Raw genomic sequence first — 22,988 nt, 5'->3', positions numbered from 1 at the left:
TGCATCTCAGCAACCTTTTTTGAAAGTTATTTGATTAGATTTTATTAATTAGGATCCCCATTAACCGACGCCAATGGCGACAGCTAGTCTTAGTGGGATCTGACACATAAAAAGACATTACAGACAAAATACTTGATAATTTACATACATTTAAAAATATTAACATGTAGTGTACATATCAGTACATACACACAACAAGTAGGTCACATGAGGGAGAGACGTTGAGCCGTGAGGTGTTGCTTTATTTGTTTTTTGAAACCAGATTTGTTGTTCACTTGCGTTATATAAGATGGAAGGGAATTCCATTCACTCATGGCTCTTGAATTTGTTCTGGACCTGGGGACTGTGAAAAGACCCCAGGTGGCATGTCTGGTGGGGTAAGTGTGTGTGTGTCAGAGCTGTGTGTAAGTTGACTATGCAAAGAATTTGGAATTTCCAACACATACATTTTTATGAAAACAAGTGACGCAGTCAGTCTTTCTTGAATTTTATCTTACCCTTCTACACACAATACCCCATAATGACACAGTGAATTTTTTTTGGTTGATTTATTGAAAATGAAAGACAGAAATATCAAATGTACATACAGTACCAGTCAAAGGTTTGGACACACCCACTCATTCAAGGGTTTTTCTTTATTTAAAAAAATATTTTCTACATTGTAGAATAATAGTGAAGACATCAAAACCATGAAATAACATATGAAATCATGTAGTAACCAAAAAAGTGTTAAACAAATCTAAATATATTTTAGATTCTTCAAAGTAGCCACCCTTTGCCTTGATGACAGCTTTGCACACTCTTGTCATTCTCTCAACCAGCTTAATGAGGAATGCTTTTCCAACAGTCTTGAAGGAGTTCCCACATATGCTGAGCACTTGTTGGCTGCTTTTCCTTCACTATGCGGTCCTACTCATCCCAAACCATCTCAACTGGGTTGAGGCCGGGTGATTGAGGAGGCCAGGTCATCTGATGCAGTACTCCATTACTCCCCTTCTTGATCAAACAGCCTGGGGGTGTGTTTTGGGTAATTGTCCTGTTGAAAAACAAATGATAGTCCCACTAAGCTTAAACCAGATGGGATGATGTATCGCTGCAGAATGCTGAGATTATCCGTTCACCTACTCTGCGTCTCACCAAGACCCGGCGGTTGGAACCAAAAATCTCAAATTTGGACCCATCAGACCAAAGAACAGATATGTCTAATGTCCATTGCTTGGGTTTCTTGGCCCAAGCAAGTCTTTTCTTCATATTGGTGTCCTTTAGTAGTGGTTTCTTTGCAGAAATTTGACCATGACAGCCTGTTTCACGCAGTCTCCTCTGAACAGTTTATGTTGAGATGTGTCTCTGTGAAGCATTTATTTGGCTGCAATCTGAGGTGCAGTTAACTCTAATAAACGTATCCTCTGCAGCAGATGTATCTCTGGGTCTTCCTTTCCTGTGCCAGTCCTCATGAGAGCCAGTTTCATCATAGCGCTAGATGGTTTTTACGACTGCACTTGAAGAAACTTTCAAAGTTCTTGAAATGTTCCGCATTGACTGACCTTCATGTCTTAAAGAAATTATAGACTGTCGTTTCTCTTTGCTTATTTGAGCTGTTCTTGATATAATATGGACTTGGTCTTTTATCAAATAGGGCTATCTTCTGTATACCACCACTACCTTGTCACAACACAACAGACCGGCTCAAACACATTAAGAATGATAGAAATTCCACAAATCAACTTTTAACAAGGCACATCTGTTAATTGAAATGTATACCAGGTGACTACCTCATGAAGCTGGTTGAGAGAATGCCAAGAGTGTACAAAGCTGTCATCAAAGCAAAAGGTGGCTACTTTGAAGAATCTCAAATATAAAATATATTTTGATTTGTTTAGCACGTTTTTGGTTACTACATGATTCCAAATGTGTTATTTCATAGTTTTGACGTCTTCACTATTATTCTACAATGTAGAAAATAGTAAAAAGAAATAACAACCCTTGAATGAGTAGGTGTGTCCAAACTTTTGACTGCTACTGTAACTATTCACACATACTTTGTAGAAGCAAAGTGAGTCTTTTTGGGTAAGTCTCTAAGAGCTTTACACACCTGGATAATGCAATATTTGCCCATTATTCTTCAAGTTCTGTCAAACTGTATGTAGATCATTGCTAGATATCTGCTTGAAAGACCTGAAAATGGTTAAGTCAAAACTGTAACTCACCCACTCAGGAACATTCACTGTCTTCAGTGTAGATTTGGCCTTGTGTTTTAGGTTATTTCCCTGCTGAAAGATGAATTAATCTCCCAGTGTCTGGTGAAAAGCAGACTGAACCAGGTTATCCTCTAGGATTTTGCCTGTGCTTAGCTCCATTCTGTTTCTTTTTATCCTGAAAAACTCCCTAGTCCTTAACCATTACAAGCATACCCATAGTATGATGCAGCCACCACCATGCTTTAAAATACGGAGAGTGGTACTCAGTAATGTATTGTTTTGGATTTGCCTCAAACATAACACTTTGTATTAAGGACAAAAAGTTAATTGCTTTGCCACATTCTTTACAGTATTACTTTAGTGCCTTGTTGCAAACAGGATGCATGTTTTGGAATATTTTTGATTCTGTACAGGCTTCCTTCTTTTCACTCTGTCAATTAGGTTAGTATTGTGGAGTAACTAAAATGTTGTTGAACCATCCTCAGTTTTCTCCTATTATAGCCATTATTTCCACTCTGTAACTATTTGCCTCATGGTAAAACCCCTGAGCGGTTTCCTTCCTCTCTGGCAACTGAGTAAGGAAGGTCACTTGTTTCTTTGTAGTGACTGGATGTATTGAAAGAACATCCGAAGTGTAATTAATAACTTCACCATGCTCAAAGGGATATTCAATGTCAGTTTTTTTTACCCATCTACCAATAGGTGCCATTCTTTGCGAGGCATTGGATCTCCCTGGTCTTGGTTGAATCGGTGTTTGAAATTCACTGCTTGATTGAGGGACCTTACAGATAATTGTATGTGTGGGGTACAGAGATGAGAGAGTCATACAAAAAGACACTATAGTTGCACACAGAGTAACTTTTATAAGTAGATGTTTACTTCTGAACTTATTTAGGCTTGCCATAACAAAGGGCTTCAATAATTATCGACTCAAGACATTTCAGCTTTCGAAAAACATAATTCCACTTTGACATTATGGGGTATTGTGTGTAGGCCAGTGACAAAAAGATTCAGGCTGTAACACAACAACATGTGAAAAAAGTAACAACAAAACCTGGAAAAAAATCAAGGGGTGTGAATACTTTCATAAAGTACTGTATGAGAAACGATACTTGAACAAGGAGGGATGTAGGGCGGTAGCTCCACCCCACTTACTCTGCAAGTTTCGGTCAAATCTATGGGCCAAATGTCCCCTGCCCTTTCGAATTTCAAAAGATGCTTACACCCTGCTAAATCGTGATTTGTTCAAATAACCAGTGACCTAAAACCTGCGATCCGGAACAACTACAGATAGTTGAATAATGAAAATGTCAGAATGAACAAAATATTTGCATGATAACCAGGCATTTTCTGAACTCTTCCACCACATTTAGTTCTATGAATTGTTGTGTTTGATTACTACCTCCTGCTGCTCACGAAAGCTGTGAGAGCACCTTCTGGTCTGCCAGTGAAAGATAATGTGTAGTGTAGTCTGCCACAGTGCTTGGGATAAAACATTAAGTAGCTGAGATTTGTCTCTGGAGGTTTAGGGTAGAGATGTCTATCATAATCTCAGCATTAGGTCAGACACAATCAGTTTGGCTACTGTAGTAATAGGGAAACATAGAACTGCCTTTAGAAATGCACAACAATTACTTCTAGGTCTAGATTATACATGATATTGGCAAGGAACATTCAAATCATACAGAATTCCAAAGCTGGGTGACCAGTAGGGGCAAAGGTACTACATGAAACAGACTTACATTTGTGTATAGCCAAAAAACACCAATGGGAGTGAAGAGGAGTGAAGACAATACTATCTCTCATTGAGCTTGCCGGAAACATCACACAATGTCTGTAAATGTTAGCTATATAATAAAAAGTAAGACTTAGAAAACGTGATTCAAAGAAACAGGAGGTATTCGATGACAATAGCGCCAATGCACTAACTGCTATTCAGTTCTCTCCGGTGCTCTAAGCTTCATAAACTTCCTCCCACTAAGACTGACTTCCTGTTGCAGAGACTCTGCAGCCATGCAGAGAGTTCAACAGGGCTTTGCTTACTTACTCAGAATAATGTCTATGTATCTACACACTGAGCAGTAGCGGGAAAATGTAGTCAGGTTGCCATGGAAATGTCCTGTGCAGCTCATCAGGAGAATCTATGATCAGGAACTCCACGAGGATGTGGCTATTGAGTGCCCCTCAACCATCTTCCTTCTTTCCTTCCTTCAGTCTGCCAAAAAGAGAGGGAAATCTCACCCTGTATGAAATCACACCCTGTATGAAATTCTACCCTGTATGTTCCTTTCACTGTGTCTTCCTCCTTTTCACACATTTCTTTCATTTGAGACTACTCATCTCAGCAGTTGTCTTCTCCTCAGTGTTGCGGCCTGCCCCCTGTCTCAGGGCCACTCTGTCATCTCGGTGTTGTGGCCTGTCCTCTGTCTCAGGGCCACTCTGTCATCTCAATGTCGTGGCCTGTCCCCTGTCTCAGGGCCACTCTGTCATCATAGGTCAGTGACTTTGTTCTCCACGGCAGCCGAGATCTGCTGGAGCCTGTATCCCAGCTGCATCTTCTGAGCTGTAGAGTCCTCCTCTAGAGCAGTGATGATCTGGGAGGAGGGAGTACCAATAACAGGTTCAAGTAACTGTCCAGTGAAAATCTCACATTTAAAAAAAATGTTTTATTTTTCCCTTTCTTCATTTTTTTACATTCCAAAAACAAACACATAAATACGAATGACAACTTACAGACACATACAAACAATGACTACATCTCATCTGTCCAGACTAGCCTCCTCACACCCCCATCCCTCGTGCATTATTGTTTGTAACTTGGTCTAAAACATTTTTTTTGTCTCAGTCGTCCATGCTATTGCAATATTTAAATCATAAATAATTAGATTTTTCCATTGTGTCAATGATGGGGGATTGATTTACTTCCAAGATTTTAGTATACGTTTTTTCAAGATGAGTGATGAGAAGCTAATCATCCAGACCATTGGGTATCTCACTACACCCTATATGTCATGTCTTGAAATATGCAGACAGATGGATTAAAAGTAAGTTTATATTGTAATACTTCCAACAGCAAACGTTCTAGCTTCTCCCACAACTTCCGAACTTAATGGCATTCCCAGAAAGAATGAATTATTCAGTCTTTATTAGTTTTACACTTTTCCAACATGACTCTGCCGTTGTGCTGTATAATTTGTGAATTTTGTCTTATGTATAATACATTTTGTACATTCGTTTATACTGGAGCGTACATTGCCGTTAACTGTAATTTCATTAGTTATGCTCCAACTCTCCCTCCATTTTATGCCAACATCAGTTCTTTTTAAATATTGGTTCCAACAGTTTATATTGTTTTCTAAGAGATTGTCAGGTGGATATGGTCTGCAAGGTTTGGTAGATCTTTCATCCTTATCTGACTCATATAAGATTCCCTCAAGGTTGCTCTGATGTCCAAAAGATTTCAAATCGACATTTCGTGATATGTAACTTTTAAGTTGCATGTATTTGAAATGATCTACATTGGTCAGTACAAAATTACTTTTTAATCCTGTCATGTATTTTTTTTAATTTTTCGGTTACCAAGTCAATTACGGTTTCTATGCCTTTTGATTTTCATGTGGGCCTATTTCTTGATTCATTCTGAAAAGCTATCCAAGGATTATTCCGTAAGGTTGTGTTTCTAGGGAGTGATATTGGTTCTTGTAAAATATTTTTCATTTTCTTCCATATCGTTATAGTGTTCTTAACTATATGTCGCAAGTAAAAGGCTTGGGTAGTGAGTTGATACAATTCCAAGTCTGGAAGGTTTAAACCCCCCTCAGACTTAAGAAGATGTAAAACTTGTATTTTTATTCTAAGAATTTTATGTGCCCATATAAAGTCTATAATGATCGAGTATACTTTTTTAAAGAATGTCTTCGGTGGGGTAATTGCTATTACCAAAAATAATACAGAAAATTGATACAAAAACTTTGGCAGCCATGCCATTCTAAAGAGGTTTATTCTACCTATAAGATTTTTGGGAATATTATTCAATTGAATTAAATCTCAACTTTATTCCATTACTCAACAATATGAATTATCTTTATATATTTGTTGATTATTGTCAATTATTAAGCATCCTAAATATTTCATATTTTTTGTGGTCCATTTAAAGGCTTTAATTCATCAGTTATTCTTTTCCTTTTTCCTATTGCCATTATTTTGATTATTCCACGTTCATTTTATAACCTGAGATTTTTGAGTATTCTGACAAAAATCCAATAACGTATTATTTGTGTATATTTTTGCTTTAGGATATTTATACAATATTTTTTATTAAATGTATTATTTCAGCTGGAAAGTTAAAAGCGTCCAAAGTTTTGAATAGAAAAGGCCATTCAAGAAAAAAAATGCTTGCTATTTCTTCATAGAACATGATGTCATTCTCAGCGGTCTACTCGCTTCTTTTTAACATACTTAATCAAAACTATTTGGAAGAAAAACTATTTCACTCATATTGTAATTAATTATAGGTCATATTAGAGAAATCTGGAAACACTGGACAGTTACTTTAAGACAGACAATTGCTTTTGTTTATCTCAGCTAGCTTAACGTCTAATGGAAATTACAAGGAAGGGGCTGAAAAGCCTTGATGGATAGAAATGGAGGACTCACCTGATCATAGTACTTGTTGATGTACTTATACAGCTCATGCAGGGCCACAAGGTAGTTCACCTCGCCAGCATAATTCTGTAAAGAAAGAAGGTGGAAATACTCAGTAAAACTTTGTTGGTACAGAACTTCTACGTGATCTATAGAAAAACAACCTAAGACCTACAGCGCAATATTAACCTCAAAACATGCACCAAGGTGTATTTTAAAATGTAACATACTCGAGACAGTTCTGCAAGTGCAGAATTCATTTCCTGGTCGCTGGCAGAAATGGTCTGCCTGATGTCAGCATAGTATCTGAAAGGAGGGGGGGTAGTGAAGGAATGGGAATCTGAGATTATTGCACCCTCCATAATATCCATATGTTATCCATGTCTCATACAACACTAATTCATCAATTTCATGCAAATTAATACATTACAATTCTTCTGACATGAGTTCCCTATATAGCTATGGCAGTGGTGTGTGCTGCCAAGCCGACAGACTCTCCCCAGAAGAATCCCTGCATGCTCAGTGAGCCCGCTCCATGGCACTGACAGATTGGCTGTGCCCTCTCTGCCTTGCCCAGGGTCGTATTCTCACCTCTCTACCATCTGCTTGTACCGTGGGATATCTCTGGCATACAGCAACTTGTTGATAGGAGAGTCCTAGAAGGAAAAAAGAAAATGTTCTACTCAAAACACAGTACGGTTCCATGAGTGTTGAGAACCTGCATGCTCTCGTTCTCTCTCTCTATTCTTCATTCAATCCCCCCTTGGCATCTCTACTTTCCCTTCATTTCTGCTAGACCATCCATTCCCCCAGGCCCTTAACCTCCTCAGTAATGTCTCCTCTCCGTGTTTGTCTCACCCTGCCCAGCTTGTGCTCTGCAATGGTACAGGAGTCCATGAAGGTCTGGGCTATGACAGACAACACAGCGTCCACGTGGTCTGATGCCTGAACGTCGAAGATGAACTGAGGGTTCTTCAGGATGTTAATCCAGAACCTCAGGGGTAAACTGGTGGGAAAACAAACAATTAGATCAATCAATTTAGGAGTCTACAATCTCACCATGTTCAACCTGTAGACCAATGTGCCTCACAGAGTGGAGTCTAACATTCGCAATGGCAGATGTACTTTTGAGAAGATGAGTAATGTTGCCCAAGCTACGTCAATGGGCCACTCGGTGCATTCTGGGCGATTCTGGGACAAGCTCATTCAAGGAGTGAATGGGATTCTATTGAGCGCTAGCTCAAAAATCTAACATTAGCACAAATTTCCTCAACAAGAACTTCAACATTACAAATCTTTTCTGAGATGTGAGATAATAGTAATAATAATGTAAGTAAGATGGCGCAGGAGAAGAAGGCAGACGTTTTATGTGCCTCAACCGATCGTGTTATTTTGTTCGTTTATTTGCGTTGTTTGTAACTTATTTTTTACGTGTTTTGTACATAATGTTGCCGCCACCGTCTCTTATGACCGAAAATAACTTCTGGACATCAGGACTGCGATAATTCACCACGGACTGGCAGAATCCTTTTTTTCCTTTAACGAGTCTGACGAGGCCGACGCGAACGATATACTGCTTTCTCGGGAATAGACCCAGATCCCCGTGATTTGTGTGAAGAGGAGGCGGAGAAAAAGGGTCCGGAAGGTGGGCTGCCTTCTGAGAATTCGTAGGCAATCGAATAAATCCCCACTTCCTTCCGTTCTACTAGCAAACGTGCAATCTTTGGACAATAAAATAGATGATCTAAGTGGAAGATTACACTACCAACGGGATATTCAAAACTGTGATATCTTATGCTTCATGGAGTCGTGGCTGAATGACGACACTATCAACATACGCTGCACAACATACGCTGGCTATACGCTGCACCGGCAGGATAGAACAGCGGCATCTGGTTAGACAAGGTGCGGCGGACTATCTATTTTTGTAAATAACAGCTGGTGAACGATATCTAAGGAAGACTCGAGCTATTGCTCGCTTGAGGTAGAGTATCTCATGATAAGCTGTAGACCACACTATCTGTTTTACATACCACCACAGTCAGAGGCTGGCACTAAGACAGCATTGAATGAGCTGTATTCCGCCAGAAGCAAACAAGAAAACGCTCACCCAGAGCTGGCGCTCCTAGTAGCTGGGGACTTTAATGCAGGGAAACTTAAATCTGTTTTACCAAATTTCTATCAGCATGTTAAATGTGCAACCAGAGGGAAAAAAAAGCTCTGGACCACCTTCACTCCACACACAGAGACACATACAAAGCTCTCCCTTGCCCTCCATTTGGCAAATCTGACCATAATTATATCCTCCTGATTCCATAAAAAATTAAAGCAGGAAGCACCAGTGGCTAGATCAATAAAAAAGTTGTCATATGAAGCAGATGCTAAGCTACATTACTGTTTTGCTAGCACAGACTGGAATATGTTCCGGGATTCCATCCGATGGCATTGACGAGTACACCACATCAGTCATTGGCTTCATCAATAAGTGCATCGATGATGTCGTCCCCACAGTGACCATACGTACATACCCCAACCAGAAGCCATGGATTACAGGCAACATCTGCACTGAGCTAAAGGCTAGAGCTGCCACTTTCATTGAGCGGGACTCTAACCCGGAAGCTTATAAGAAATCCCGCTACGCCCTCCGACGAACCATCAAACAGACAAAGTGTAAATACAGGACTAAGATCGAACCGTACTACACCGGCTCTGACGCTCGTCGGATGTGGCTGGGCTTGCAAACCATAACAGACTACAAAGGGAAGGACAGCCAGGAGCTGCCCAGTGACACGAGCCTACCAGATGAGCTAAACTACTTCTATGCTCGCTTCAAGACAAATAACACAGACACATGCATGAGAGCACCAGCTGTTCCGGAAGACTGTGATCACGCTCTCCGCAGTCGATGTGAGTAAGACCTTTGAACAGGTCAACATTCACAAGGCCGCAGGGCCAGACGGATTACCAGGATGTGTACTGCGAGCATGACAGCTTCACTGACATTTTCAACCACTCCCTGTCCGGGTTTGTAATACCAATATGTTTTAAGCAGACCACCATAGCGTCTGTTCCAAAGAACACTAAGATAACCTTCCTAAATGACTACCGACCCGTAGCACTCACGTCTGTAGCCATGAAGTGCTTTGAAAGGCTGGTCATGGCTCACATCAACACCATTATCCCAGAACCCCTAGACCCACTCCAATGTGCATACTGCCCCAACAGATCCACAGAAGATACAATCTCTACTGCACTCCACACTGCCCTTTCCCACCTGGAAAAAAGGAACACCTATGTGAGAATGCTATTCAATGACTACAGCTCAGCATTCAACACCATATTGCCCTCAAAGTTCATCAATACGCTTGGTTGAGAGCTTCAAGTTCCTTGGTGTCCACATCACCAACAAACTAACATAGTCCAAGGCACACCAAGACAGTCGTCAAGAGGGCCCGACAAAACCTTTTTAGGAGACTAAAAAGATTTGGCATGAGACCTCAGATCCTCAAAGGTTTCTGCAGCTGCACCATCGAGAGCATCCTGACTAGTTGCATCACTGCCTGGTATGACAACTGCTCGGCCTCCGACCGCATGGCACTACAGAGGGTAGTGCGAACGGCCCAGTACATCACTGGGGCCAAGCTTCCTGCCATCCAGGACCTCTATACCAGGCGGTGTCAGAGGAAGGCCCTAAAAATTGTCAAAGACTCCAGCCACCCTAGTCATACCGGAGCGCCAAGTCTAGGTCCAAGAGGCTTCTAAACAGCTTCTACCCCCAAGCAGAAAGACTCCTGAACACCTAATCAAATGGCTACCGAGACTATTTGCATCCCCCCCTTCTTTTACACCACTGCTACTCTCTGTTGTTATCATCTATGCATAGTCCCTTTAATGACAAATTTTTTTTTTACATTACATTTTAGTCATTTAGCAGACGCTCTTATCCAGAGCGACTTACAGTAGAGTGCATACATTTTATTACATTTTTTTTTTTTACATACTGAGACAAGGATTTTCCTACCGGCCAAACCCTCCCTAACCCGGACGACGCTATGCCAATTGTGCGTCGCCCCACGGACCTCCCGGTTGTGGCCGGCTGCGACAGAGGCTGGGCGCGAACCCAGCCCAGCCTGGGCGCGAACCCAGAGACTCTGGTGGCGCAGCTAGCACTGCGATGCAGTGCCCTAGACCACTGCGCCACCCGGGAGGCCACAATTCTACCTAAATGTATATATTACCTCAATTAACCTGTTCACCCGCACATTGACTCTGTACCGGTAACTCCTTGTATATAGTCTCGCTATTGTTATTTTACTGCTGCTCTTTAATTACTTGTTACTTTTGATTTCTTATTCTTATCCGTATTTTTTTAAACTGCATCGTTGTTTAGGGGCTCGTAAGTAAGCATTTTACTGTAAGGTTTACACCTGTTGTATTCGGCGCATGTGACTCATACAATTTTATTTGATTTTAATTATCTTGCTATCTGTAGTATCGTATAGCTTTGGAATCGTAACATTACGTACTTTAAAGAAAAATAGACATTTCTCCACATATACACTGACTTTATGAAGGGACTGTGTTACGATTAGTTTAGCAACTGTGTGACGCAGCATGACAACGTGAACGAGATTGGTCGACAGTTTGCTGTGTGGGGACATTTCTATCTCCTTTCTATAATATCTCTGGCAACGCACCATGCAATGCACCCTAGACTAAAGAGGCAGACAAATAGGAAACATGTGCTGGACCCTCCATTAAATTACACATTTCTCGAGTTAAGAATATCGCAAAAAATATGATCAATGGCTAATTCAAGAGAAAACGTCCTCCTGAGTTATGACATTGGTCAGTATTGATATCTGACATGTATGATAGACGTTTTCACCATCTAAAAGTCATATTCCTATCAACTTCCAGTGTAATGAGAGAGACTTTATCACGGTGCTACGTCACACCGGACGGATTTCTGCCTGCTTGAACACCAATAACTCAGATACACATCAAAATGTGAAATGACCCAGAGAAGAGATAGAACGTCACTCAGAGATGCACAAAAACAATATAACATTCAAAATGGGTGAACCTTTCCTTCAACGACGAGGCCCTGATCTGTATTGGTTGCTGTTATTATAAAAGATAGGAAACACTTCAGTGTTTGCAAGCAAATGAGCCAGTAGTAGTGCTGAGTTATTACCTGTTAGTCTTCCAGATGTGGATGGTCTCAGGGTCTGTGATGTTGTGCTGCAGAGCCTGCTCATCCAGCAGGTCAAAGAAGTACTTGACAGCCATGGGAACTGGCTGGTTAGTGCTCAGGATCACTGTGAACAAGTCATCCACAAACTTCTGCAGTGTGCCCTGGGAGGGAGAGCAGGAAGTTATGGGAATAAATATGTGCAAATGTTGAGTGTAAATTGTTACAAATACTGTTTGTGGTTGAGCCTATGTGTGTGTGGGATTGTGTTGCATGGGCATTCTGGCACCTTCATGGAGAGTAGGCGGGTGAGGTAGATCTCAGGGATGGCTTTGGCCCTCTCTCTCTCCCTCAGGCTGCCACGCCTGTGTTTGGGAAGGTCTGGCTCCTCGTTGGCTTTCACCAGGTGCCAGAGCTTCACACCTCCCTCGTCCCCATCGTCCAACATGGGTGTCTCTGTAAGACAGAGGAACACGCATGGTCATATAGTGCCCCTGCAAGCCATCTCTGACCTAGTCTTGGTAGGTAAGGTCACCCTTATGCAGTTGAAGGGCAGTTTCTTCAGAAAAACACCATTGCTAGTTATACAGTAATCATGGATGTAATTGTGCAGACTCACTCTCTCCAGGAATGTAATCATGGATGTCATTGTACAGACTCACTCTCTCCAGGAATGTAATCATGGCTGTCATTGTGCAGACTCACTCTCTCCAGGAATGTAATCATGGCTGTCATTGTGCAGACTCACTCTCTCCAGGAATGTAATCATGGCTGTCATTGTACAGACTCACTCTCTCCAGGAATGTAATCATGGCTGTCATTGTGCAGACTCACTCTCTCCAGGAATGTAATCATGGCTGTCATTGTGCAGACTCACTCTCTCCAGGAATGTAATCATGGCTGTCATTGTGCAGACTCACTCTCTCCAGGAATGTAATCATGGCTGTCATTGTGCAGACTCACTCTCTCCAGGAATGTAATCATGGCTGTCATTGTGCAGACTCACTCTCTCCAGGAATGTAATCATGGCTGTCATTGTACAGACTCACTCTCTCCAGGAATGTAATCATGGCTGTCATTGTGCAGACTCACTCTCTCCAGGAATGTAATCATGGCTGTCATTGTACAGACTCACTCTCTCCAGGAATGTAATCATGGCTGTCATTGTACAGACTCACTCTCTCCAGGAATGTAATCATGGCTGTCATTGTACAGACTCACTCTCTCCAGGAATGTAATCATGGCTGTCATTGTGCAGACTCACTCTCTCCAGGAATGTAATCATGGCTGTCATTGTGCAGACTCACTCTCTCCAGGAATGTAATCATGGCTGTCATTGTGCAGACTCACTCTCTCCAGGAATGTAATCATGGCTGTCATTGTGCAGACTCACTCTCTCCAGGAATGTAATCATGGCTGTCATTGTGCAGACTCACTCTCTCCAGGAATGTAATCATGGCTGTCATTGTGCAGACTCACTCTCTCCAGGAATGTAATCATGGCTGTCATTGTGCAGACTCACTCTCTCCAGGAATGTAATCATGGCTGTCATTGTACAGACTCACTCTCTCCAGGAATGTAATCATGGCTGTCATTGTGCAGACTCACTCTCTCCAGGAATGTAATCATGGCTGTCATTGTGCAGACTCACTCTCTCCAGGAATGTAATCATGGCTGTCATTGTACAGACTCACTCTCTCCAGGAATGTAATCATGGCTGTCATTGTGCAGACTCACTCTCTCCAGGAATGTAATCATGGCTGTCATTGTACAGACTCACTCTCTCCAGGAATGTAATCATGGCTGTCATTGTGCAGACTCACTCTCTCCAGGAATGTAATCATGGCTGTCATTGTGCAGACTCACTCTCTCCAGGAATGTAATCATGGCTGTCATTGTGCAGACTCACTCTCTCCAGGAATGTAATCATGGCTGTCATTGTGCAGACTCACTCTCTCCAGGAATGTAATCATGGCTGTCATTGTGCAGACTCACTCTCTCCAGGAATGTAATCATGGCTGTCATTGTGCAGACTCACTCTCTCCAGGAATGTAATCATGGCTGTCATTGTACAGACTCACTCTCTCCAGGAATGTAATCATGGCTGTCATTGTGCAGACTCACTCTCTCCAGGAATGTAATCATGGCTGTCATTGTGCAGACTCACTCTCTCCAGGAATGTAATCATGGCTGTCATTGTGCAGACTCACTCTCTCCAGGAATGTAATCATGGCTGTCATTGTGCAGACTCACTCTCTCCAGGAATGTAATCATGGCTGTCATTGTGCAGACTCACTTTCTCCAGGAATGTAATCATGGCTGTCATTGTACAGACTCACTCTCTCCAGGAATGTAATCATGGCTGTCATTGTGCAGACTCACTCTCTCCAGGAATGTAATCATGGCTGTCATTGTGCAGACTCACTCTCTCCAGGAATGTAATCATGGCTGTCATTGTGCAGACTCACTCTCTCCAGGAATGTAATCATGGCTGTCATTGTGCAGACTCACTCTCTCCAGGAATGTAATCATGGCTGTCATTGTGCAGACTCACTCTCTCCAGGAATGTAATCATGGCTGTCATTGTACAGACTCACTCTCTCCAGGAATGTAATCATGGCTGTCATTGTGCAGACTCACTCTCTCCAGGAATGTAATCATGGCTGTCATTGTGCAGACTCACTCTCTCCAGGAATGTAATCATGGCTGTCATTGTACAGACTCACTCTCTCCAGGAATGTAATCATGGCTGTCATTGTGCAGACTCACTCTCTCCAGGAATGTAATCATGGCTGTCATTGTGCAGACTCACTCTCTCCAGGAATGTAATCATGGCTGTCATTGTACAGACTCACTCTCTCCAGGAATGTAATCATGGCTGTCATTGTGCAGACTCACTCTCTCCAGGAATGTAATCATGGCTGTCATTGTGGACGTGTTTGGTGTTCCGGGGTACCAGTGCTACAGTGGCTCCATCCGGAACCTGCAGACCATTTGTGAAATCATGAAATCAAGTTAACAAAGTAACAAAAAGGAGACTTTACAGTGATGTAGTTAGTCATTCTGTTTAAAGGGATTGTTACACATTTCATCTACTTCCCCAGAGTCAGATGAATTCATGGATACCATTTGTATGTCTCTGTGTGCAATTTCAAGGTAGTTTCTGGAGGCATTGCTAACTGATGTTTGTGCAATGACAAAGTCTGCAGGAGCAGCTAGCATGTTATAAGAAAAATGGGCTTTATAGCCAAAATGTCGAACTATCCCTTTTAGGGGGATAGGGAGGGATATAATGTGATGGGATGTGTGGCCTGCTGTGTTTGACCTTGTAATGCTGCAGGGTGTTGAGGCGTTTCCAGGAGCCCTGCACCACTGACGTCAGGTCCTCGTCAGACAGAATCAGGTGACCTGCCGTGCCCGCACGCCACTCTGATCAAGGACACAATACAGAAAATGAAACAGTTCATTATAAATGTCACGACCAAGGAAGGATTCTGTTGGCTTTGTCAATTCTATAGTATGTCCATTAACTTGGATCCATGTTATTTGGCTTGACTTCGACCTGGCATGCCAGGATGGACGAGGATGTCACCTTTTCATATTGAACCGTGAATGATAAGCGAGCTGTAGCGGAGGCTCACCCAGGTGGAGAGAGTCTGTGTGGGGCCTCTGGGAGAAGGACATGCCCTTCCATGCTTGCTCCAGGAGCTTCTCCTTCACCTGGGTTATGGTGTCACAGTCCAGCACCTTGGCAGGAGCCGTCTGGGGCTCGCCAGCGTTGCCTGTCGCTGGCATGAGGACATTCAGTGTCTGAAAGGTTAATGGTGGATCATTATACCACTATCCTGAAAATAGGACTACTTCACCATGCTGCATAACTCCTTCCTTTCCAGCCTCTGCTTTGTAATGCAACAGAAAGCCTTGCATGTAGATGTGTATTTGTGGTAAAGGGACATTGGGGTTTGTGTGTGCTGTGCTCTCACCAGGCTTTTGTAATCTACGTCCTCGCGGAGCAGCCTGTTGTCGTTGAGTGTATACTTGGCCTTTCCTGTCACGACGTCCACCGGTCCCTTGTCCACCTGGTGTTTAATGGCTCTGAACAGCATGTAGAAGGATTCCCCTGCAGTGTCCTAATAACACAACACAGAGACATGGTTCTCTAACGGTCTCTTTAGTAAGGAGACAGGGAGGTGAATGGGGACATGGTTCTCTAACGGTCTCTTTAGTAAGGAGACAGGGAGGTGAATGGAGACATGGTTCTCTGTCTCTTTAGTAAGGAGACAGGGAGGTGAATGGGGACATGGTTCTCTGTCTCTTTAGTAAGGAGACAGGGAGGTGAATGGGGACATGGTTCTCTGTCTATTTAGTAAGGAGACAGGGAGGTGAATGGGGACATGGTTCTCTAACGGTCTCTTTAGTAAGGAGACAGGGAGGTGAATGGGGACATGGTTCTCTGTCTCTTTAGTAAGGAGACAGGGAGGTGAATGGGAACATAGTTCTCTGTCTCTTTAGTAAGGAGACAGGGAGGTGAATGGGGACATGGTTCTCTGTCTCTTTAGTAGGGAGACAGGGAGGTGAATGGAGACATGGTTCTCTGTCTGTTTAGTAAGGAGACAGGGAGGTGAATGGGAACATGGTTCTCTGTCTCTTTAGTAAGGAGACAGGGAGGTGAATGGGAACATGGTTCTCTGTCTGTTTAGTAAGGAGACAGGGAGGTGAATGGGAACATGGTTCTCTGTCTCTTTAGTAAGGAGACAGGGAGGTGAATGGGAACATGGTTCTCTGTCTGTTTAGTAAGGAGACAGGGAGGTGAATGGGAACATGGTTCTCTGACTGTTTAGTAAGGAGACAGGGAGGTGAATGGGAACATGGTTCTCTGTCTCTTTAGTAAGGAGACAGGGAGGTGAATGGGAACATGGTTCTCTGTCTGTTTAGTAAGGAGACAGGGAGGTGAATGGAGACATGGTTCTCTAACGGTGTCTAGTAAGGAGACAGGGAGGTGAATGGGGACATGGTTCTCTAACGGTCTCTAGTAAGGAGACGGGGGTGAATAGAGACATGGTTCTCTAACGGTCTCTAGTAAGGAGACAGGGAGATGAATGGGGACATGGTTCTCTGTCTCTTTAGTAGGGAGACAGGGGGGGTGAATGGGGACATGGTTCTCTGTCTCTTTAGTAGGGAGACAGGGGGGGTGAATGGGGACATGGTTCTCTGTCTCTTTAGTAAGGAGACAGGGAGGTGAATGGAGACATGGTTCTCTGTCTCTTTAGTAAGGAGACAGGGAGGTGAATGGAGACATGGTTCTCTGTCTGTTTAGTAAGGAGACAGGGGGGTGAATGGGAACATGGTTCTCTGTCTCTTTAGTAAGGAGACAGGGAGGTGAATGGAGACATGGTTCTCTGTCTGTTTAGTAAGGAGACAGGGAGGTGAATGGAGACATGGTTCTCTGACTGTTTAGTAAGGAGACAGGGAGGTGAATGGGAACATGGTTCTCTGTCTCTTTAGTAAGGAGACAGGGAGGTGAATGGAGACATGGTTCTCTGTCTGTTTAGTAAGGAGACAAGGAGGTGAATGGGAACATGGTTCTCTGTCTCTTTAGTAAGGAGACAGGGAGGTGAATGGGGACATGGTTCTCTGTCTGTTTAGTAAGGAGACAGGGGGGGTGAATAGAGACATGGCAGGCTGAGAGACTCACCCTCAGGAAGGTAAACAGACACATGGACATCCAGTTGGTCAGCAGCTTCTCCACCACTGACTCAGTTCTGAAACAGGACAACATATTCAATACAAATGTGTCTGATATTGATAAGAAAACCCATCCACAACAGACCTTAGAAGACCTCGCAAGAAGCCTGTCATTACCAAGACTGAGGAGAACATCCTACTGATCATCCACCTCACCTTCGCAGCATCAGTCTGGGGTTCTTGGCCATGTACTGCACCACCAGGTCGTTGAGCAGAGTCTTGAGGATGTCAGTGAAGTACTCCAGCTTCCCATGCAGGGCCACGGTGAGCAGGGAGGCCACGTAGGCCCGGTCCCGAGGCGAAAAGGTGCGCTGCACCTCCAAGGTGTGGATGAACTGGGTGAGAGGGACCCAAAGGGGTCAAAACAGTGACACGGTGAAAGAGGCATTAAATACATGCATTATGATTTTACTATGATATTACTGTAGATGTTTTAGAGTCTGAATGCCATTGAGGTAGTTCGAGTTCAGTCAACAACAAAAGAGACTGGACATCATACTTATTCAGAGTCAGTTGAGGTTACCGTGGTGAGGAATAGTTTGCTGTTGAGGAGGTTGGACAACTGAACCAGCCCCTGCTCCACAGTCTGTCTACGGCACTCCGGCACTTCCAACTCTCGCCTCAGTGGCGACTCCCGGTGGCCAGGGAAGAAAATGCGCTCTGCATACGCCCTGTAGTCCAGGAAGGGGATACCAGAACCCACCAGGTCACTGGAACAGTCCATCATTTCAGTCATCAGGTCTGCATAGAGGAAGAGGGAGGGAAATAAACCACATTGAGATAGAATGAGAATCTTTTTAACAAAAGCATATGTAACCCACACATGAAAAACCCTCCTTATTTAAGTCCACTGTAGGTTTTTGAGATATAAGATGCTGTTATGTTCAGGTCTCTCTTGAAAAATAGATGTTTATCTCAACAAGAATAACAAGGTTAAATATAAGTTAAATAAAGAAATAAAACATTTATATGTGAATTTATTGCTTATCATACCTGTGAACTCCTTCTTGCAGCGGTCCCTCACACTGGTCTCCAGATTCTCCAGCTGAATCTGGACCTTCTTGTAGTCCCTCACGGCCTGTTTGCTCTTCCTCCTGACAGAGAGACATATGGACAGACAGAAGAGCTCACATCCATTATACCGAGCATTACTTTGAACAGATTAAATGGTTTATACTTGGTAGACTACAGTGACTGTGTCAACACCCACCTGTATATGAGCACTATGACGAGGATAATGAGGGCTACGATGGAGGCCCCACCCCCACCTGTATATGACCACTATGATGAGGGTGATGAGGGCTACGATGCAGGCCCCACCCCCACCTGTATATGAGTACTATGATGATGGTGATGAGGGCTACGATGCAGGCCCCACCCCCACCTGTATATGACCACTATGATGAGGATGATGAGGGCTACGATGGAGGCCCCACCCCCGGCTGTATATGACCACTATGATGAGGATGATGAGGGCTACGATGGAGGCCCCACCCCCGGCTGTATATGACCACTATGACGAGGGTGATGAGGGCCATGATGCAGGCCACACCCCCACACCCACCTGTATATGAGCACTATGACGAGGGTGATGAGGGCTACAATGCAGGCCCCACCCCCACCTGTATATGACCACTATGATGAGGGTGATGAGGGCTACAATGCAGGCCCCACCCCCACACCCACCAGTATATGAGCACTATGATGAGGGTGATGAGGGCTATGATGCAGGCCCCACCCCCACACCCACCAGTATATGACCACTATGATGAGGGTGATGAGGGCTATGATGCAGGCCCCATCCCCAGCTGTATATGAGCACTATGATGAGGATGATGAGGGCTACGATGGAGGCCCCACCCCCACACCCACCAGTATATGAGCACTATGACGAGGACGATGAGGGCTACGATGCAGGCCCCACCCCCACCTGTATATGAGCACTATGATGAGGATGATGAGGGCCATGATGCAGGCCCCACCCCCAGCTGTATATGACCACTATGATGAGGACAATGAGGAGGCCCCACCCCCACACCCACCTGTATATGAGCACTATGACGAGGGTGATGAGGGCTACGATGAAGGCCCCACCCCCAGCTGTATATGAGCACTATGACGAGGGTGATGAGGGCTACGATGAAGGCCCCACCCCCAGCTGTATATGAGCACTATGATGAGGACAATGAGGAGGCCCCCACCCCCACCCCCACCTGTATATGAGCACTATGACGAGGACGATGAGGGCTACGATGGAGGCCCCCACCCCCACCTGTATATGAGCACTATGATGAGGACGATGAGGGCTACGATGGAGGCCCCCACCCCCACCCCACCTGTATATGACCACTATGACGAGGACGATGAGGGCTACGATGGAGGCCCCCACCCCCAGCTGTATATGAGCACTATGACGAGGACGATGAGGGCTACGATGGAGGCCCCCACCCCCACGCCCACCTGTATATGAGCACTAAGATGAGGACGATGAGGGCTACGATGGAGGCCCCCACCCCCACCCCCACCTGTATATGAGCACTATGATGAGGACGATGAGGGCTACGATGGAGGCCCCCACCCCCACACCCACCTGTATATGAGCACTATGACGAGGACGATGAGGGCTACGATGGAGGCCCCCACCCCCACACCCACCTGTATATGAGCACTATGATGAGGACGATGAGGGCTACGATGGAGGCCCCCACCCCCACCTGTATATGAGCACTATGACGAGGACGATGAGGGCTACGATGGAGGCCCCCACCCCCACACCCACCTGTATATGAGCACTATGACGAGGACAATGAGGGCTACGATGGAGGCCCCCACCCCCACCTGTATATGAGCACTATGACGAGGACGATGAGGGCTACGATGGAGGCCCCCACCCCCACACCCACCTGTATATGAGCACTATGATGAGGACGATGAGGGCTACGATGGAGGCCCCCACCCCCACCTGTATATGAGCACTATGACGAGGACGATGAGGGCTACGATGGAGGCCCCCACCCCCACACCCACCTGTATATGAGCACTATGATGAGGACAATGAGGGCTACGATGGAGGCCCCCACCCCCACGCCCACCTGGGCCTCCAGGGGGAAGGTGGACTGGACCTGGGTGTCATACTGCACTCTGCCCAGGGAGAAGTTCAGGTTGCCCATCTGGACCTGGGACAAAACAGCGGTGGATTTTAGAGTGGGAGGATTGAAGTGTTTTATACATCTCAACCCCTACTATCACCACAACTATAGTCACTAGATCATCCAGCAACAGCATTACTCATCACATTCAGAGTCACAGGTGTGACTATCCTCCAAAATGGAAGACGTGCCCTCTCTGATTTCCAATTTCAACAGTGGTGACCCAAGGAGTGAGGACGTACAGTGAACTCGGGGAGAGAATCCATGCCCTCCTGCTTCTTGCTGGCCATCACTGAGGGCTGCTGGGATGGAGGCTCACAGTAGAGGTGGTTATGGGTCAAGGTCTTCACCGAGCACACCCCATCCCCGATCAGAGCCACCACCTCCTCCTTAAAGATGGCCAGGTCCAGGTTCTCCCCCTGATTCAGAACAATACTGATATTAGACAAAAACAGACAACACTCATAGGCTCTGAAAAACTGTTGCAGAAGCTGTTATGGTAGGAGAGATGGGATGTAGCAGACACCTCCACAGAGATGATGCTGCCAGGTTTGTGCTGGTAGGGTTTGCTGGGGTCATTCTGGTTCAGTGGGATTAGGATGGGGTTGAGCTCGTAACTGAAAGCCCCGCTGCCCACAGCGCTGAAGTCAAAGTGCAGGTTATCCAGTAGGAAGTCCACCTTGACCCGGGCATTGTGGGCCTCCGTCCCCACGGCAGGCGTAGGGCACAGCATCAGAGAGGAGCTGCTCACGGCACAGTGCGTCTCAAACTGGAGAGGGAGAGATGAGACAGAGGAGTTGATTTATAAACTGGAGAGGGAGAGATGAGACAGAGGAGTTGATTTATAAACTGGAGAGGGAGAGATGAGACAGAGGAGTTGATTTATAAACTGGAGAGGGAGAGATGAGACAGAGGAGTTGATTTATAAACTGGAGAGGGAGAGATGAGACAGAGGAGTTGATTTATAAACTGGAGAGGGAGAGATGAGACAGAGGAGTAGATTTATAAACTGGAGAGGGAGAGATGAGACAGAGGAGTTGATTTATAAACTGGAGAGGGAGAGATGAGACAGAGGAGTTGATTTATAAACTGGAGAGGGAGAGATGAGACAGAGGAGTTGATTTATAAACTGGAGAGGGAGAGATGAGACAGAGGAGTTGATTTATAAACTGGAGAGGGAGAGATGAGACAGAGGAGTTGATTTATAGATCAAGCACATAGAAACATGATATTTTTTGCAGCAAAAAGAGTGAGGATGTTTTGCCCTTTGCTATTTAGGGAAAGCAGTGAATGATTCTCAACTTTACGGTGATACATTACACGACATTATCAAAGAAAAGAGTGTCTATCCCTCAATGGAAGCAAGGAGACAACTGAACATCATATTAAAGGACTCAACGTGCATTTCCAGTTTACCTGTTTGACAACACAGAGCATGTCTTCAGGACAGTCTGGCTCAGGAACTATCCGTCTTTGCCTCTTGAGTGGGATTTCTCTACATCTCACTCTACTCTCTCCGTCTCTGCTGCTCCTCCTTGTCCTCCTGTTCTTCCTCGGAGAGAGGGACTCCAGAGGACTAACGGTCACCCGGATTCTGGGATCCTGGACTACATCCAGGTTTTGTCCGGACACACGTATTAGTCTTCCACCACTGGACACACAGAGAGAAGACTTTAATAACAAAATGGTATATATTTCTGACACAATGTGTTGTGAGTGACAGTGTCCCACCCACCTGAGAAAGCTTTTGGAGGGTGTAGCCATGGTTACGTTAGGGTCTGAGGTGTAATAGTAAATGTCTCCCTCTAGATGGCGGTCTGCTCTACCAAATCGGACAGTGATTCCATGTGCTCCGGTTCTGTTGCTGCCACCAGTCATACATGTAATCTGGTCATCCATGACCTCCGAGGAGCTAGAGAATGAGTTGAACCAGATATCACAACTACTGCTACAGAATATTACAGGGCCTTTATTGAGGAAACTGACAAATTAATTATGAATTCTCTCACATAACGCAGACACCACTGTAAACCACTGTTTGATCTGGTGACTGAATGT

At 44.6% G+C, this 22,988-nt stretch overlaps 1 protein-coding gene across 2 annotated transcripts in view; it reads right to left on the bottom strand.

The window, feature by feature from the left end:
- Positions 1-3,053: 3,053 nt before the first annotated feature.
- The window catches only part of LOC129829591 (plexin-B1-like), a 93,975-nt gene continuing 74,040 nt past the window's right edge, over positions 3,054-22,988 (bottom strand). For both annotated transcript variants that reach the window (XM_055891369.1, XM_055891370.1), the window contains 20 exons: positions 22,666-22,842; positions 22,347-22,581; positions 21,457-21,699; positions 21,173-21,349; positions 20,809-20,957; positions 18,775-18,875; positions 18,305-18,522; positions 17,938-18,116; positions 17,732-17,798; positions 16,020-16,166; positions 15,678-15,846; positions 15,362-15,465; positions 14,935-15,019; positions 12,326-12,492; positions 12,040-12,200; positions 7,701-7,848; positions 7,434-7,498; positions 7,073-7,148; positions 6,855-6,929; positions 3,054-4,792 (listed from right to left, as the gene is read on the bottom strand). In XM_055891369.1, coding sequence (XP_055747344.1) covers positions 4,688-4,792; positions 6,855-6,929; positions 7,073-7,148; positions 7,434-7,498; positions 7,701-7,848; positions 12,040-12,200; positions 12,326-12,492; positions 14,935-15,019; positions 15,362-15,465; positions 15,678-15,846; positions 16,020-16,166; positions 17,732-17,798; positions 17,938-18,116; positions 18,305-18,522; positions 18,775-18,875; positions 20,809-20,957; positions 21,173-21,349; positions 21,457-21,699; positions 22,347-22,581; positions 22,666-22,842 — 2,848 coding nt within the window. In that variant the 3' untranslated portion in view covers positions 3,054-4,687. The remainder of the gene's footprint in view (positions 4,793-6,854; positions 6,930-7,072; positions 7,149-7,433; positions 7,499-7,700; positions 7,849-12,039; positions 12,201-12,325; positions 12,493-14,934; positions 15,020-15,361; positions 15,466-15,677; positions 15,847-16,019; positions 16,167-17,731; positions 17,799-17,937; positions 18,117-18,304; positions 18,523-18,774; positions 18,876-20,808; positions 20,958-21,172; positions 21,350-21,456; positions 21,700-22,346; positions 22,582-22,665; positions 22,843-22,988) is intronic.

Source organism: Salvelinus fontinalis, chromosome 31, assembly GCF_029448725.1.
Source record: "Salvelinus fontinalis isolate EN_2023a chromosome 31, ASM2944872v1, whole genome shotgun sequence".
NCBI classification, from domain to species: Eukaryota; Metazoa; Chordata; class Actinopteri; order Salmoniformes; family Salmonidae; genus Salvelinus; species Salvelinus fontinalis.
This window is presented reverse-complemented; position numbering and strand designations above follow the sequence as displayed.